Source organism: Stegodyphus dumicola, chromosome 7 (assembly GCF_044657685.1).
Source record: "Stegodyphus dumicola isolate Sdum_Otavi_A_Nest chromosome 7, ASM4465768v1".
Taxonomy (NCBI): domain Eukaryota; kingdom Metazoa; phylum Arthropoda; class Arachnida; order Araneae; family Eresidae; genus Stegodyphus; species Stegodyphus dumicola.
In genome coordinates this window covers 72,903,358-72,919,595 of record NC_140774.1, presented here as the reverse complement: position 1 = coordinate 72,919,595, position 16,238 = coordinate 72,903,358, and the positions used below count along the sequence as shown (strand labels likewise).

General features: G+C 34.8%; 1 protein-coding gene across 4 annotated transcripts in view; it reads left to right on the top strand.

Annotated features, from left to right (window-relative positions):
• Positions 1-16,238, top strand: part of LOC118189638 (potassium channel subfamily T member 1-like) — a 567,007-nt gene that overhangs the window by 426,553 nt on the left and 124,216 nt on the right. For all 4 annotated transcript variants that reach the window (XM_085820454.1, XM_085820457.1, XM_085820455.1 and 1 more), the window contains 2 exons: positions 8,083-8,191; positions 12,453-12,602. In XM_085820454.1, coding sequence (XP_085676580.1) covers positions 8,083-8,191; positions 12,453-12,602 — 259 coding nt within the window. The remainder of the gene's footprint in view (positions 1-8,082; positions 8,192-12,452; positions 12,603-16,238) is intronic.

The window sequence follows — 16,238 nt, the reverse complement described above, 5'->3', positions numbered from 1 at the left end:
GAAATCCAATAATTATGATGAAGAATTAGTGAAACATATGTTAACTAATATAATAGAAGAAAGACTTAAGAACGAGAAAGAACGTATTGTTCAAGAAGAAGCTGCTAAGGAAGAAAAATTAACCAAAGAAAAGGAAGAAGAGCGAGCTTATAAATTGGACTTCAACTTGAAGTTCAGAAGACACCCCTCTTCACTACAGGTTCAGGTGGAAGTGTAGTGGGACACCCAATGTTTACTATAAGTAATGTAGGTATAGTCCCACTACACTTCGGTTTATTTTTAAAGTTAGTATTTAAAATAGTACATAGTATAATATAATACATAATATAACAGTATAAATAGTATATTGTTACGAATTTGGTATTTAAAAAGCTAATGTTAGTTCAATTATAAATTAAATGGTTTTATTTCTCGCGCAGTGCAGCGCGTGACGAATATTAAAAGAAAGCTAAGCCAGAAAATTGAAAATACAAGAGCGCGTGCATTAAATAAATAAATATCTCTTTTTGATTTCGAGAAAGTACTGGAAAATTCTAGCGCGTGATTTTAAAATCTTATAAAATGAGAAAAACATCTCAGTTTGTAGTAGTTGCTTAGTTTGTTGTTGCTTAGAAAACTGCTCTTGTTGATTGTAGCGAATTCGCGGATTAGCGTTCTTTAGCTGTTTTGAATTACGTTCTATTGGACATTTGAGTAGTTATAAGATAACTACTGTGAGATATTGTAATACTGCATGATAATTTGAGAAAATTTAAGCATTATTGTTGTGATAATAATAAATTTTTGTTCATTTTTCCTCGGACTTGTGCATTCATTTCATAACGAACCCGTACGCACGCAACAATTTTTGGTGTCAGAAGTGGAATGTGACAATTCAGGCAAATGATGACTGCATTTGCTGCTTTCCAAGAAAAGATGGAAGGAGCCGTCAACTCTGTTAAAGAAGAAATTAAAGGCGAGATGAAATTGGGCCAAGAATCCGTTAAGGAAGAGATGAAGGCCATTCAAGCTGGTCAATTAACTTTTAAAGACGAAATAAAAGCCGTACAAGTAAAGATTGAAGAAAGTCAATACGAAATGAAAAGTGAAATTGCCTGCATAATAGAAACCAAATTCGATGCTATGGAAGGCAGAATAGATGTGGTTGAAAATAAAGTTGGGCAAATTGAAGAAAAGGTTTCTTCTGTCAAAGATGAAATAGAAGATAGAGTGTCGGCTGTGGAGCGACGAGTCGAAGGAAGAGTTTCGGCCTTCCAACAACAAATTGAAGAGAGTTTCTGTCGTCCAAGGACATATTGAACAACAAATCGAAGGCAGAGTTTCTGCCGTCCAAGGACATATTGAACAACAAATCGAAGACAGAATTTCTGCTGTCGTCGCTAAAGAAGTTGACACTTTAAAGAAATTCGTAGCGACGGCAGGGAGCACTTCGGATGGTTTAAAATTTCTATCCATGCCTGCTCGTCCCTCTCTGAAGCTATCGACATATGATGGGAAGACCTCCTGGCAGGTGTATCAGACACAATTTTCTATCGTGGCGGATGCGAATGGATGGGATTCCCAAGCTACGGCCTGTCATCTCGCCGCTTCTTTAAGAGCCGAAGCAACGGATATCCTTCAGACTCTTCCCGAAAACAAAAGGTTAGATTTCGAAGCTCTGTCCGGCGCCTTGGAGCTGCGTTTCGGGGAGAAATGTTTAAAAGACTACAGCAGGCTCCAATTAAAATCCCGTCAACAGAAGCTCACCGAAACACTTCAGGAGCTCGTCACGGATGTTGAAAGGCTGTCACATAATGCCTTTTTGGAGTGCGCGACAAAAACAAGGGAAATTCTGTCCCTGCAATATTTCATCGATGGCATCCGGGACCCTGAAATACAGAAAGCACTGCGAATGGCGGATGTTAAAGATCTGAAAAGCGCTTTAGTGTACGCCATTAAATTCGAGGCAGCCCAGCAAGCCACCCGTCGAGACCGCCATCCAGTCAGAGCTGCTCAGGTCCAGGAGCCAGGGAATCAAGTCACTGCTCGTTTAGACGATTTAACTAGACAACTGAACGCCTTGAGACGGAATATTGGTGACAAGAAACCGACCGTAAAGTGCTGGAACTGCGGAGCTGAAGGACACATATGACGAAACTGCAGAACACCCCAGGGTACGGATGTTAAAACCGCTCCTAACAAACAGCAGGGAAACTAATTAGTGGCCATCTCGCGGGGCGGAGGTTGCCAGATAATGAAAAGCAGTTTAAAGCGCTTCAGATTTCTGCAGTGAGAGGCGGCAGTAATGGACTTTTCATAATAGGACATATTAATAGAGTTCCCTGCAATATGACGATAGATACAGGAGCCAACGTTACCATCATCCGAAAAGATTTGGCTGAACAACTGGGAAGCAAACTTATCTGGACGCCGCCCTGCGTTACCCTACAGACTGTGTCCGGTTAGAAGATCGACATCGACGGAAAAGTAAATGTTAACATCACGTTTGGAAGTGCCGCTTACCATCACACGGCATATGTAGCAGAGATCACTGATTCTTGCATACTCGGATTGGACTTTCTAAGGAAATACAATTTTTCCTTGGACTTTTGGCCGAACTTAAACTCGCCTACAGAATTAGCAGAAACGTTGGACACTTACGATTGTTTACATAATAATCAAAGCAAAGTTGCAATATCACCAACTCGAAAGAAAACTTCCAATTAGGAAGGTAGTATCCCAAAATCCGCACCAGTGAAGAAGACGTATATCAATGTAACAGATAAACCAACCCTCACTTGCTATGGTTGTGGCAAAGTTGGATTTACTAAACCAAAATGCCCAGATTGCCCGCACTCTACGAGATCAGCCTCAGCTCGTTTTGACAATATTTGTATACAAAAGTTAAGCAACACTAAAACAACTGCAGTGATGAATATCTCCATCAATGGAATATATGGCACAGCTTGTGCAGATAGTGGAGCAAGTCATTCAATCGCTGGCGAAAAACTGTACCAAATCTTAAAAGAAGATGGGGTAAAGTTCGAGTAATCCTCTTGCACTGTTTGTCTCGCTGATGGCAGCCAAACAACGAAAGATGTTTACACAACTTGCGTGAAACTTGGCCTTGAAGGATGGACCTTCCCTTTGACACTGATAGCTCTTCCTAATGCTACAGGTAATCGAGTACTGCTTGGAGAAAACTTCCTAAAGGAAGCTGGAGTTCTAAATATTCGTGAGTGTGCTTTTTTGGTGACAATCCAAATAAATACTTTCCATTTGCTAAAAGAGATCAAGTCCAGTCCTGTGACATGTTAACAAATCCTTGCCTACTATATCCAGACGCAGGTGAAAATCTAACAGAAAAGCAGCGAAAACGATTTAATGCCTTATTATAAAAATACAGAACTCCGGGGGGGAGGAGAATCAACTCCTTACATCGAGCACCGAATTGATACAGGTGACTCACCTCCAATGGCTACAAACCCTTACAGACTATTTCCAGCAAGAAAGGAGATTTTGAAGAAAGAGATTGCACTTCTTACATCAGGCATAATCAAAGAGTGTGATTCACCATATGCAGCCCCCGTTGTTTTAGTTCCCAGGCCGAACGGTGACTTTATGTGTGATTATGTGTTGACTACTGGAAACTGAATTCTGTGCCTAAGTCTGATCCATACCCGCTGCCTCGTATGGATGAACCTCTTCATAATACAAAGCAAACTAGATATATGTCTATCATAGACTTAAAATCAGGGTATCACCAAGTTAAGATGTACCCTCTGGACAAAGGCAAAACTGCTTTTATATGTCAATTTGGAATCCATAAATTCACAAGGATGCCTTTTGGATTGAAGACAGCACCAGCCACTTTCCAAAGGTTAATGGATATTTTCCGGAATGGATTAAAGGTCAACACTCTTACTTATCGCGACGGTATTATTGTGATGTCTTCTCTTTTTGAGAAGCATCTCGAAGACTTGCGTTTAGTGTTGTATCGATTCTTAAAATTCAAGCTTCGTACCAATCGAAAGATATGTAATTTTTCTTGTTCTAAAGTGAAATACCTCGGACAATATATCACAAGTCCTGCAATTGAAGTAGACCCTGCCAAAGTAAATGTCATTCAACAAATTCCTTCACTAAAGGAGGTGAAGCAACTAAAAAGTGTCCCTCAGACTTGCAGCTGGTATCGACGCTACATTCCTAATTTTGCAGAGATCTCAAGACCATTGAGTAATCTCACGAAGAAGTATTACACTTGGAAATGGAGACAAAGAGAGAACATTTCTAAGAATGCTGCGTAAAAGAACCAACAAGGCAATTCTTCCTCTGGCTACTTACCGAGATGTCTTCGTAGCCAGGGGTGGAAGACTGAACAAATGAATATCGTCGGCAACGCGCTCTACCGACGATATAGACAAAATACTCTATTTAAAACACGCGAACTGCAGAAGTGAGATGTGATTGTTTGAACTCACGCTCTGATCTTTTAAGAACTTTTTTAGTGTAATTCCATTTTCAGTTTATCGTTTTCCTGTATGTTGTTGTTAGGTGTTTATAAAACTTCATTTAAAATTAACTCCTAAAATGTTAGTTGATTCTTTAAGCATTAATACAATATCTAATATCTATCTGTAGGATCACATAAGAGAAAATATTTCATTCAATAAATTACTTCTTATGCTTTTAAAATGAAAGCAAATTTTTCAGACTTTTATTGGAAACACTCACATAGATATTAAACTAGGAAAACGTTGAATAACATTCTGTATTAAATTTTCGGCCAGCCTCTGAAAAAGCAGTTTTTTTTAATATTAGCTAGACAGCCTTTACATGAAAATTTTATTTTAACTTTGTAATCAAAGAATAATAGGAGCTTTTTTAATTGGACTTTATGCCCTACATTCACCATTTGAATAGTTATGTTTTATACATTGTTAAAGCTATTACTATTTCAAAAAATTCTCTCTTTAATTTTAGAATTTTATAGTTGATATGTAATGTCTCAAATAAATATTTAAGGAATTATAACATGCAACCACCTTTAACGAACATTATTTATAGGTCACAAGTTTACATAACGGATTAACTTAAATTTTGCCACTCCTAAACATTCGAGTTCTATGTAATAGTTCTAACTAAAAATACACTGGTCGCCTCACGTGCGAATCTCCTTTGTGAAACCTTCTACACATGGTTGAAGTTAACACCAACCTGCCAGTTCCTGTATCAAAGGAGGATCTGAGTTGAGTCGAAGATTAAGTTCTATTCCTTCGTGCGCATAACAACAAATATCGCTCATTAGCTCTCGTCGTAGGGGTTGGTCAGCCTTGGCTGAACCTCCTGGGTGTCGAATCTTTGACTAGAAACTGTTGACAAAGTCTATGAACCACAGAAGGATTCATATTTAGCCGTCTGACTTTGTGCTGCCTCTAGTGGTCCAATAACTCTCTATTGCAGTTCTTCGAGCAAATCGCGCTTGAAGGTCATCGTTGCAAAGTGGCTATCCCAGATTTTTTAATCTCAATATCACGGCAAAATTTGCAGCCCTGCTCTGAAACATGAAATTTTATGCTCCTCGCAGATGACGTATTTCAAATGCAGCCCCACTAATTTGCATACTTCAATTTTACTCAGCAGTTCTTATTTGCTGTCAAATTAAGTAAGATTCGACTGTGTTTGGGCGTCATGTATTTCTGGACCTTCCACAGACTAATTTAAATTTGAATGTCTGAAGTTCCTGCGATAGAAACAGTTTCGTACATCTCTGACGTCCAGTCTTCTAACTTTACGGTAACATTTAACATTCTTCTAACATTCTATTAACATTCTTGTCGTTCTATTAACATTCTTGTCTTGACGTTCTGTTTTAAAGTTAGAAGAATGTGTATTAACATTCTTCTAACTTTAAAGTAGAACGTCTTCTCACTCAAATCTAAATAGATTCTAAAATGAGAGAACCTCATGACGAAATGAAGCAAAAGGAAGGATGTAAATGAAATAGAAACATGTTGCTGAAACTAAAACATATTACCACACATTGAAATTTGTATTATCGATATCTTCTCATCGTGGCCCTCAAAGGTACATTGTTTCAATATGCCATCTTTAAGATAAATCTGCTGTTCCTTCCAAGTAATCAGAGCACTGCGCTTTTTTTGTTAAATTCTCAGAACTTATTCCTAAGATCCTTTCAATAGATTGGACTTAGATAACCTAGTACTAGCATATAATGGATGCTTCTAGTAACTCATTTCATGATATATAAATATTGGATCACGCACGTAACTCTTATTCTCTACCAGCTCAGCCACTCAACCAAGCAGCTGAATTTATAACTTTCAACTGAATTCTGATATTTTATTAAAATATTTTTTAGATAAAAATATATGTTCATAAAATGAACTTCAAATGTAAGTGATTTAATCAAGTAATCATACCTTTAATTAATTTTTCTTTAAAAGCAAATTGCACCTTAGGGTTTGTTTTAATTACAAACTGTTAATAACATCAAGTAAACTTTCGTTCTCCTTTTCATCACATTTTTTATTTGAAATATTTATGGTATTCAAAAAATTCGAGAGATTTGAGAACTCCCTGGGATTCATATCCGAAAACATTTATAATTCTTCCTACCTCTAATATGATTAAATGCTTCTATAGAGATTTCTTTTCCTTCTTCACTCCGTTTTATTTTAACTCAAGTTTATTATTATAGACACTAATAATATACTTTTTCAAACCATAAAGAAAATTTTTAGTTCAAACTTTCGAAAGCGGAAGTAATTGAATTTGAATTCATGTAGAAGACGGCAGAGATGAGATATTTTGCATTCTTTTGAAAATGAATAAACTAGAATACAAAAACATCTCGCTCTGATTCAATAATGTTTTCATCTAAACGGCGATACTGAAAGCATATGAATATCAATGCAAATAAGAAGCCTTGAGCCGTAAGAATGAGAGGCATTATTTCAGTTTCGAAACAACATAAAACCTGAATGCCATGCAGTTAAATGGATACTATAGGAATCAATCTTCATCCTTACGCATCTGAATTTCACATGTAATCCTTTAAAGTTTTAATACCTATGATAAATGCCTTCTGTATTTTGTCTAAAATTTATTCTGTGAAGATATATAGATGTACCATTCGTTCCCGATATTTAGACTTTACTTTTATCTCTGTAGAATAGTTTATATGCATTATACAGTTTTTACCGTAGATTTTAAATTAGTTCTGATGATTTAAAACATAAAATATTTAAACCTTTTATGCAATGGTTTCATATTGATACAATAATTATTATAATTTGAATATCCACTCTTTCTTAAAATGGGTTCAAGTACTCAAAATACGTGGTATAAGTGGACGAAGACGCGATAATTACAAATATTAAGAACTCATCCATTATTCCCATCCGAGCTTTGGCAGATTCACTTACTTTGTAGAGTCATTAGGATTTTTGGAAGCAAGAAAGATGGAAAATATGCAACCGCCTTCGGCGGGAATTGAACCACGGACGTCTGGAATACTGGCCCAGCGTGCTGCCGTTACACCACGAAGGCACGCTAGGGAAGTGGGAGAAATACCTTATATACTCCCCTTTTTAAATGGCGACTAGGGTTTTTAGGGGATTTAGTCGCCAAATCCTGGGTGCGGAGAATCATCATCCACAACCCTTTTTTAGTTCGGGCGCCACTTGTAGAGTCCTTAGGATTTTTGGAAGCAAGAGAGATGGAAAATATGCAACCGCCTTCGTCGGGAATCGAACCACGGACCTCTGGAATACCGGCCCAGCGTGCTACCGTTACACCACGAAGGCACGCTAGGGAAGTGGGAGAAACACCTTATAACCTATGAGTAGATATGTCTAAGGCTTAGAATACGGAAGATACACGTACCGTATGATATTCCAGTCTTTAATACTGCCATCAATGAACATGTTATTGAAAATGTACACAGATACATTAAACTATTCTTTAAAAACGTCCGGAATGTTTCGCAGATACATTCTAAACTTTAATGAAATTATCCAATATAAAACATTAATTTACAAAAGTATTCATTCTCTCTTTTTTACTTTCCTTTCTCATTAGAACACGTTGTTTGCGAAGACGAGTTTAAATACGCACTGCTAGCCAACAACTGCCTTTGTCCAGGGACTTCAACTCTTGTTACGCTTCTGCTTCACACTTCCAGAGGACAGTAAGTATGATTTTTTTTTTAATTTTTGAAAGTAATTACTCTGTGTACTTACTGTGATCTTGAATTTGTCTTGTCATTAATTATAACTAGAGTATAATTTGCTCTGGAGTCCGGTTTGGGAACTTCTGAGTTTTGAAAGGAATCGTAATTCTTGACAGAGCGCACCGCAGCCCCTAATAAAAGAGTTCCGACACTTATTTTGTGTAACTGAATCCCAGTTTCAGGAGAAAATTCGTTTGATCTCGAATTTTTTATTTTAATAAAAAATAAGCTTTAAAAATCATTCTAACTTGTGAATGAATGCTTGTCCTTTCCTGAGAATAAGTTCATTGACGGAGGTTGAGATTTTTAAGGAAAGGAAACTCTCCAAAGAGTCTTCATTCCCGAAATTACTAGAAATGTTCAGTCTGTACGTAACGTGCAACGTAATGACTAACGTAACGTTTGTAAGTGCATCGTAATGACTTGCCATGGAAAAGAGAGGACTTTTTGGAGCAGCAATATATTCAAATATTTTGGTCGAAAATTATGACTGGTACAGAATCTTACAAATGTTTTAAGCTTGCAGATCAAACCCATGATTCTTGGACGCTTTTTTCCCTCTTGCATTATGCTTGTCAGATAGAAATCTATCGGTAGGGATCATGGTCAGAAAATGTTGGACTCCTCTCTTTATTTTAATAAAAAAAATCTGCATATTTTCAATGAGTTTTAACGAATTTTTAAGACTTGAGAAAAATTTCAAAAACACTCCGTTTTATCAAAGGAAAGATAACTTCTATCGAAGCTTTTACTTTTAATGTAAATACTTAATTGAAACATTTAAAATACTCTATTTTTTTAAATTATTAACCTTGTTTGGTATATTAAATAAATTATTTTTCTGCTTCAAAGCTTTTAAAACTTACAATGTTTTTTTATATATATATAAGCGTCAGAATCCTAATATCAGTTATTGTCTAAATGCTTCTGTGCTTTTCTGTAAAAATACAGGTTTCATTTTCACCTTAAATACAATGAGCAACCTTTAAATCCATCATTAATTTGTATAATAGCAGTACAATATTTTTAACGTATTAGTTTTAATTGCAAACAAATAATGCTTGCTGTATGCTTTGGCATTATTAGAAATATAATTAAGAGTTACCTATGCAGTAAGGATAGGAAAAGAAATTATTAAGAATATCTAATTCAAACATACCGCTACCACAAATTTTTATATTATTAGCAATGAATTCTAAAGACCTAGCCCCATTTTACATTTTTTGATCAGGCCGTACATGTTTCCGCATTCTCAAATCGTACGTATTTAACGTTTTTTTAGAAAACATTTCAACATCAATTTCAAATGTTAGTTTATTTTCTTAAATGTTTTAAATTTCGTCTGGACAAACGCAATCATAATATATAATTATTAATATCATTGCTCTTTCTAATTCTTGAAAAAGTAAGTCTAGAAGCAAAGTTTAGGGAGAGTTTAATTCCTAAATATTAGTCGAATCAGAAGGGAAAAAAAGAGATTAGTCTGATATAATTTAAATCCTTTAAAAGTAAAATTTTTATATATAGATTTTTATATTATCTGGTTAAAAAACTTGGTAAAACAAAACATTTAAAAGAAATAATGTGTTAAATAGCGTTTTGGTGAAGATTAGATTTGCAAAACATTGTTTCTGCTTTCAAAAATGAGTTGTCAAGTCATATCAGCAGTCGTAGTTTAGGTTTCAAATAAGATAAAAGGAAATTTCACTAGAATTCGAAATAATCAAAAACTCCAAAGTTCCATTTTGACCGAAATTGTCGTTTAGAAGTTCAAAGGCACTTAAATGGTTTTACATGTCGTTGCTCAGCTCCTGTAGAGCTTGGTTTCCTGCTGGGATACCATTTCCGCAGTGAACCTAAGTTCCAAGGCAAATTCAAGCTTATTGCTTCTATGACTACTGCAGTAAACCCACCCATGAAGGAACCATTCCTTTGCTGATGATCCTCCCTATTATATGCATGACAAATGTAAGTATCATAAGAACAAAGATTTTTCACATTCATATGTTACAGTGCATCATTTCTTGATTTATTCATTAGTTCAAGGATCTATCTATGCCATTGATAATACATATGAATTACTTGTCTAGCTAACACCATTCTTCTTCTGGCGCTGATATTTCAGACTTCTATAGACTAATTGCATCCTTACTCGGTTCTATAAAACCACTTTTAGGAAAACTTTAGTGTTAACTAAAATCGGCATAAACTATTCAATAAGATCAGGGTGAGTAGACTTTAAGGTACCCCTTGTATTATGGCAAAGTTGTTGTTTGATTTATCGCCAAGTTGTTGTTTGATTTTTCGCCAAGTTGTTGTTTCATTTATGGTAGCCTGAGTAGTTGAATGGTATGGAAACTCTATTATGACGTAATCGGGTGCATGATCCTGGGAAATTTTGAATCATGGGATGTTTTGTAAGCGTTTTTGTGGTGTGTGTTGGTTTGATTCTTTAGACGGTAGAATGGCCGAATGTAGTAAGATTAATTTGAAGTTTCTGTACGATTTGGAGCGAAAGGGGAAAAGAGCTTTAATTGACTGGTGTGTAAATGAAGGTTTACTTAGTAGCCATTATACGTGTCCTGTATGTAGGAAGAATATCCGTCTAGTCGAACGTAAAAACCGTTTAGATGGATTTGAATGGGTTTGTAGGAAGAAAGGTTCAGATGGTCACTATGTGAAGCGTTCGATCAGAAAGAGTACCTGGTTTGAAAAATGTCATTTGAGTATGATTGATATTTTGATTTTTATGTGGCTCTGGGTGTACGAAGTGAATTCGAATATCATGGTAAGTGAATATTTGGTTTTGGTAGTGCTTAAATGTATAACATGTTTTTCCTTTTTTATGTTATTTTATTGTTTGGTTTAAAAAATATTTTATTGAGATTATGTATTTTTTGTTTGCCTATATTGTAGGATTTGGTGCTCCTTTAACCTTTTAAGTGAAAATATATCGATGTGTACATGGAAAAGGAGTGCGCAGTGCAAGTTTGTGCAATTCTGGGATTTTTTTTGAATTGAAAATAGGTAGACGTGTACATTGATAAAGTCAAAGGAATGCGCAATGCCATTTTTGTGCAATTCGGGAATTTTTTTAAGTGAAAATAAGTCGATGTGTACATGGATACTGAGTTTGTGCAATTGTTTGTCTTGTTATTTTGGCTTTGTGTAGCGGCAATTTTTGGCTCGAAAATCGCCGCTTCGCAAGCCAAAATGAGTCAAAGAATTGCACAAAATCGGTATCCATGTACCGCCCAAAATCGGCAAGTTTCGCCAAGAGGGTACCCTAAACTATACTTTTATCTAAGATCATTTTAACAATGAGCTTTATATAATAAAACTATTACCGCCTGATGTCGCTAACAAGTCTCGGAATTTTTCGTTGGCTACTCCCACGGCTGACGATTTTTTTTTAATTACTGATGTTGATGATGATGGTAAAAGTTGATTTCCAAATTATATGCATACTAATCAGTTTTAGAACACTATACAATGCCATATGCAATCTTAAATATATCATTTAAAATCAAGCATGTGTTGTGCACTGAATTTTAAAACTGATATATAATCAAAATATGATGAACTGAAGGCTTTTAGCCAAACAATTGCATCTATAATTGGAAAGCATGTACATATGAATGAAATTTCTTCATTGTGAAAACAATGAAATTATCGCAGTGAAACCTATTGATTGATAACTGTCTTCAGAACTATTTGAAAATATCAACAAGCACTTTCCCATGTAAGAAAGTGTCCCATAAAACATCCTCCATAAAATCATCACTTCCTTTACACAGATACTCTCTCGTAGTTTGTCATAACGTAATTAATGATATCCGAAAAATTAAACTTTTCTACAGCAGTTCTGTGCAGGCAGGTAAAGGTTCAAACTCTAAATTTTGAGAAATTTTAATTGAGTTCAAATTATCTATCACTCATTCTTATTTTTCACTAGCGTTAGGAAAATAATTCCTAAAAATGAATACATTGTTTACAATCCAGTCTTAATGATTACAATAATAATTAACAAACCATAAATTGTATTTTTATTAGTTAATAAAAAGTAATTGTTAATAATGAAAACATCTTTTAAGCCAATGTTAATAAAATCTTTCTGTTATTTTCATATTAGCTATACCAAAACACGTTCCACTGGATGTGTTCTTTTCTGGAATATTTTCGGCATACGTACCAAAAACTAACTGATTTTCTATTTCAGGGAAGGTCAGATGTCAGGTGAAGAGTGGCATAGACAATACGGGAAATGCTCCGGAAATGAAATATACCATATCCGCCTGGGTGATAGTCGATTCTTCGGAGAGTACGAGGGGAAGCCATTTACATTTGCTTCTTTCCACTCTCACAGGAAGTAAGAACCGCCTGATTGTTACACAGTTTTTCTAGTTACCTCAGCAATTAAATGCAGAGATATTTTCTAGATATTAATGAATCCAAAGTTTTACGAATAAAGTAATGAAAACACTTAAATAGTTTTATCATAGTTTACTATTACAAAATTTGAAGTGGACACCACTTGTATACATTCATCAACTATTTACTTATTCACATTTTTGGCTGTACTTCATTTAAAATTATCTCCTTTAATTATCCTGTCTTAATTAAACAATCCCTGAAGGCAAGTCGAAATTGACATCAAAAATAGCAAATTTTGAAATTAAATATCCCGGTAATTTTTTTTAGTGCAGGAGTCAAGCTTCTTGCAATTTTATTTTTTCATAAGGAGTATAAAACTTTAAGTAAACTAGATGCTATAGCAGTCCCATTATTATAGCGTTTTGTAAAAAACGGTACTTTATTCTGTTTGTACGTACAGGATATATGTAAGTGATAATGTAAGTGCTATGATATGCATTATATGATATGGTATGTATTAAGTATACTTATATATATGGTCAGTTGTAGTGTACGCTGTGGAACATAAAACCAGTACTCAACTAAACAGTTGCGGGTACCGGACGATACCCGATTTGTCATAAAAAGCCGTCCGGTCCTGCATTGACCTGTTCGTCAAGCAAAAAAAAAAGTCGTCCGAATGGATTCGGAAGTAGTCAATATCGATATTTGTGTTGAAATATGACAACCGAAACTTTTCGCAATTACAATTTCCTTTACTTCGTGCAAGGGAGTAAAACTGAAGCAAAAAAAGTTTACCAATCAAAGAATATACCTTTAAATTAATAATCATATTTTTTATAGAGAAGGCAACTGCAGCGTTTAGCCTTTTCAGTGTCCGATGTATAAATATAGACGCAGGATCAGATAAAATGAAAGCGTTTTTCGATTAATTAAATGATAATTATGGTATCTTATTTAATGAAATGTCCACATTCGGGGCAAAGTTGACCGTAAATAATAAAGAATTTCACTTTCATGTCAAATGTTTACTTTTGATACAAAGCGAATGAATGAAAACATAGTTTCATAAAATGCCAACCACTTTAATTTAAAAAAACTTTGAAATTGACTTACGAAGCTAGTTTTCCATTTCCAACCCGTGACTTGAAAAGCAAAAAAATTTCATTCGCACTAAGCATTTTCCGTAATTTCAGCTTTCCGACTACTTGATTTAAAAGTAGCAGGAATTCCGACGGATTGTGGTTTTTGTTGTTGTGGTGGTTTAGAAGTAAATTGTTGAATTCGGGAATTAATTTTCCGAATTGGATTCCTAAAACTTTCTCGCATAAGGTTGCATTTCAGCATTTTCGAAACTTTTGTGGGGAATGATAAGCTTGTTACCTCGTATTTAAGTATATAAATGTGGTGACTAGTACGTAGGCTCTGCGATAAAATAGCCCTATAAATGTATTGTGCCATTCGTCACATCTAAGGACACTTTAAATTTTTTAACTTCTAAATCTGAAAAATATTTCATTTTATATCTTTAAGAGAAATATAGGTTTTCCTAAAAAAAGAATAATGTTAGGTAAATTATGGGCTAGAGAATGAAAATGATGTAAAGCAATTTTGTTCAGGATGTAATCACTCACTTCTCAGATATCAGATTCGTTCTCCGCCATGCTGGGAACCTGAAGTATTGTATACGTACTTTTTTTCTTCTCTTTCATGTTTTAATATCTTTTTTGCAAAAAATCCTGTCTTGGCAAGACAAAACGTTGTTATTAATCTTTGCAGGATACGATTCTTATTTTATCTTCTACGCTTCAACAGCATGTTGGTTTTGCATAAAAGAAGTTAAAACTTTGAAAAGTAATGTGTATTTCTTAAAAATGTTTTTGTTATTTTATGATGTTTGTTTTTTATACGAGCAACTGCAGCTAATCCTTAATAAAGTAAGTTTCATCTGTCCTTGGTTTCGTCACGATAATTCGTTCAGACTGGACATTTATATACATTTAACATATACATAAGGAGATTAATTGCTGTGATTTCGTGATTGTGAAACATTCGTTCACAAGGAGGTTAAATACCGTGGATTTTTAACTGCAGAAATCTACGTTTCTCTTGGAATCCTGAGAAATTTCTGTCTCTAAGCGTACAGATTCCTTGTCCAAGTGATCCGGGAGACTACATTAAAAGTGAGGTATCTCACAAGCTACTACTGGTGGTACTTTGATATATCATCTATGAATGAATGAAAGAAGCGATTTACTAGCTCGACTAAAATTCCGGGTGTCTGTTTCTGTCGACCAAGTATTGATTTTTGTGTACGTAGAGTCAGTTGCCTATTGTGCATTTGTATCCCAAGTACTGCAACCTTTCTATTTTTATTTGCCCTTAGTTTGAAATCTGAACTGTGAAATTAATGAAATTTTATTAATTGATAATTTAGCTGTTTGGGAAATCTTACGTAAGGAACTCAAACATTTTTTAGACAGAGGCAAACAGCATGCGTTCAAAGAAAATTATTTGTTAGATGTGGAAATTTGAGCTCTTTTGTGTTCGCAGACAATAATTTATGGCAAAAACAGCAATTTATCTATCGTAGAATAACATTTTAAAGAAAATAAAATGGTGTCAAAACCACAGCATTATCACACTATGATTTTCTATGATTCTAAAGTACGGTTAGATCATCAAATAACATATGGAAATGAAGCTCTGTGTCGTGCCATTGTATTTATATGGCTTACAAAATTTCGTAGAGGTCGAATTTCTCTCCTTTTGGACGCACACACAGGAAGACCTTTGTCATCTGCAGGCCCAGAATGTGTGTGAACCGTACGAAAAATGTCAATGAATGATAATCCCTGAACCTATCAAATGATACAGATGGAACTTAAGATTAAATCCTCTGCCAAACATAGATTATTTGTGAATTATATACCAAAATATGACTTTGTCGTTGGTCTCCCTAAATTAACAGAATGCCAAAACAAGGATTATGTAAAAATTAGTAAAGAAATTCTAAAGTTACTTTATGATGGTCATCATCACATTATTCCTAAAACGAGAACTGGTGATGCTTACCCGTTAATCGACCTTTATTTTCGCAATCGTTGGTCATAATCATTTACTGCCAATTACATAGGTGTTTTAAGTGGCGAAAATATTCATATTTTTGCAAAGTCAAATTAATAAAAAAATTTATTTTCAACAAATAACGAATTTTACCTTCTAATACTGTTTCTCGGTTCCTATACTTATATTTGGAAAAGTTTTATACTAACCGTCAGTTTTTGCTAACGTTTGTGGCGTTCCAACCAGACAAGAAAGTTAAGTATGGACCTAAATCATCTAAATCAGCGGTTCTCAACCTTTTGACTAACGCATATCATCTAAACAAAAATTGAAAACCTTTAGTACCACCACTACAAAGTACTACTACTACCACCACCACTCTTGTACAAAGCTCAGATCGCATAAATTTACAAGTTTTAGAAAAAAATTAATCAGGATGTTGGGGTTTTAATTTTTGAATTTAATAGTTAAAATACTTTGCTTCTTTGCGTACCACATTTTTCTCTTGCCTACCACCAGTTGTACGAGGACCACCGGTTGAGAATCCCTGATCTCGATTATCAAT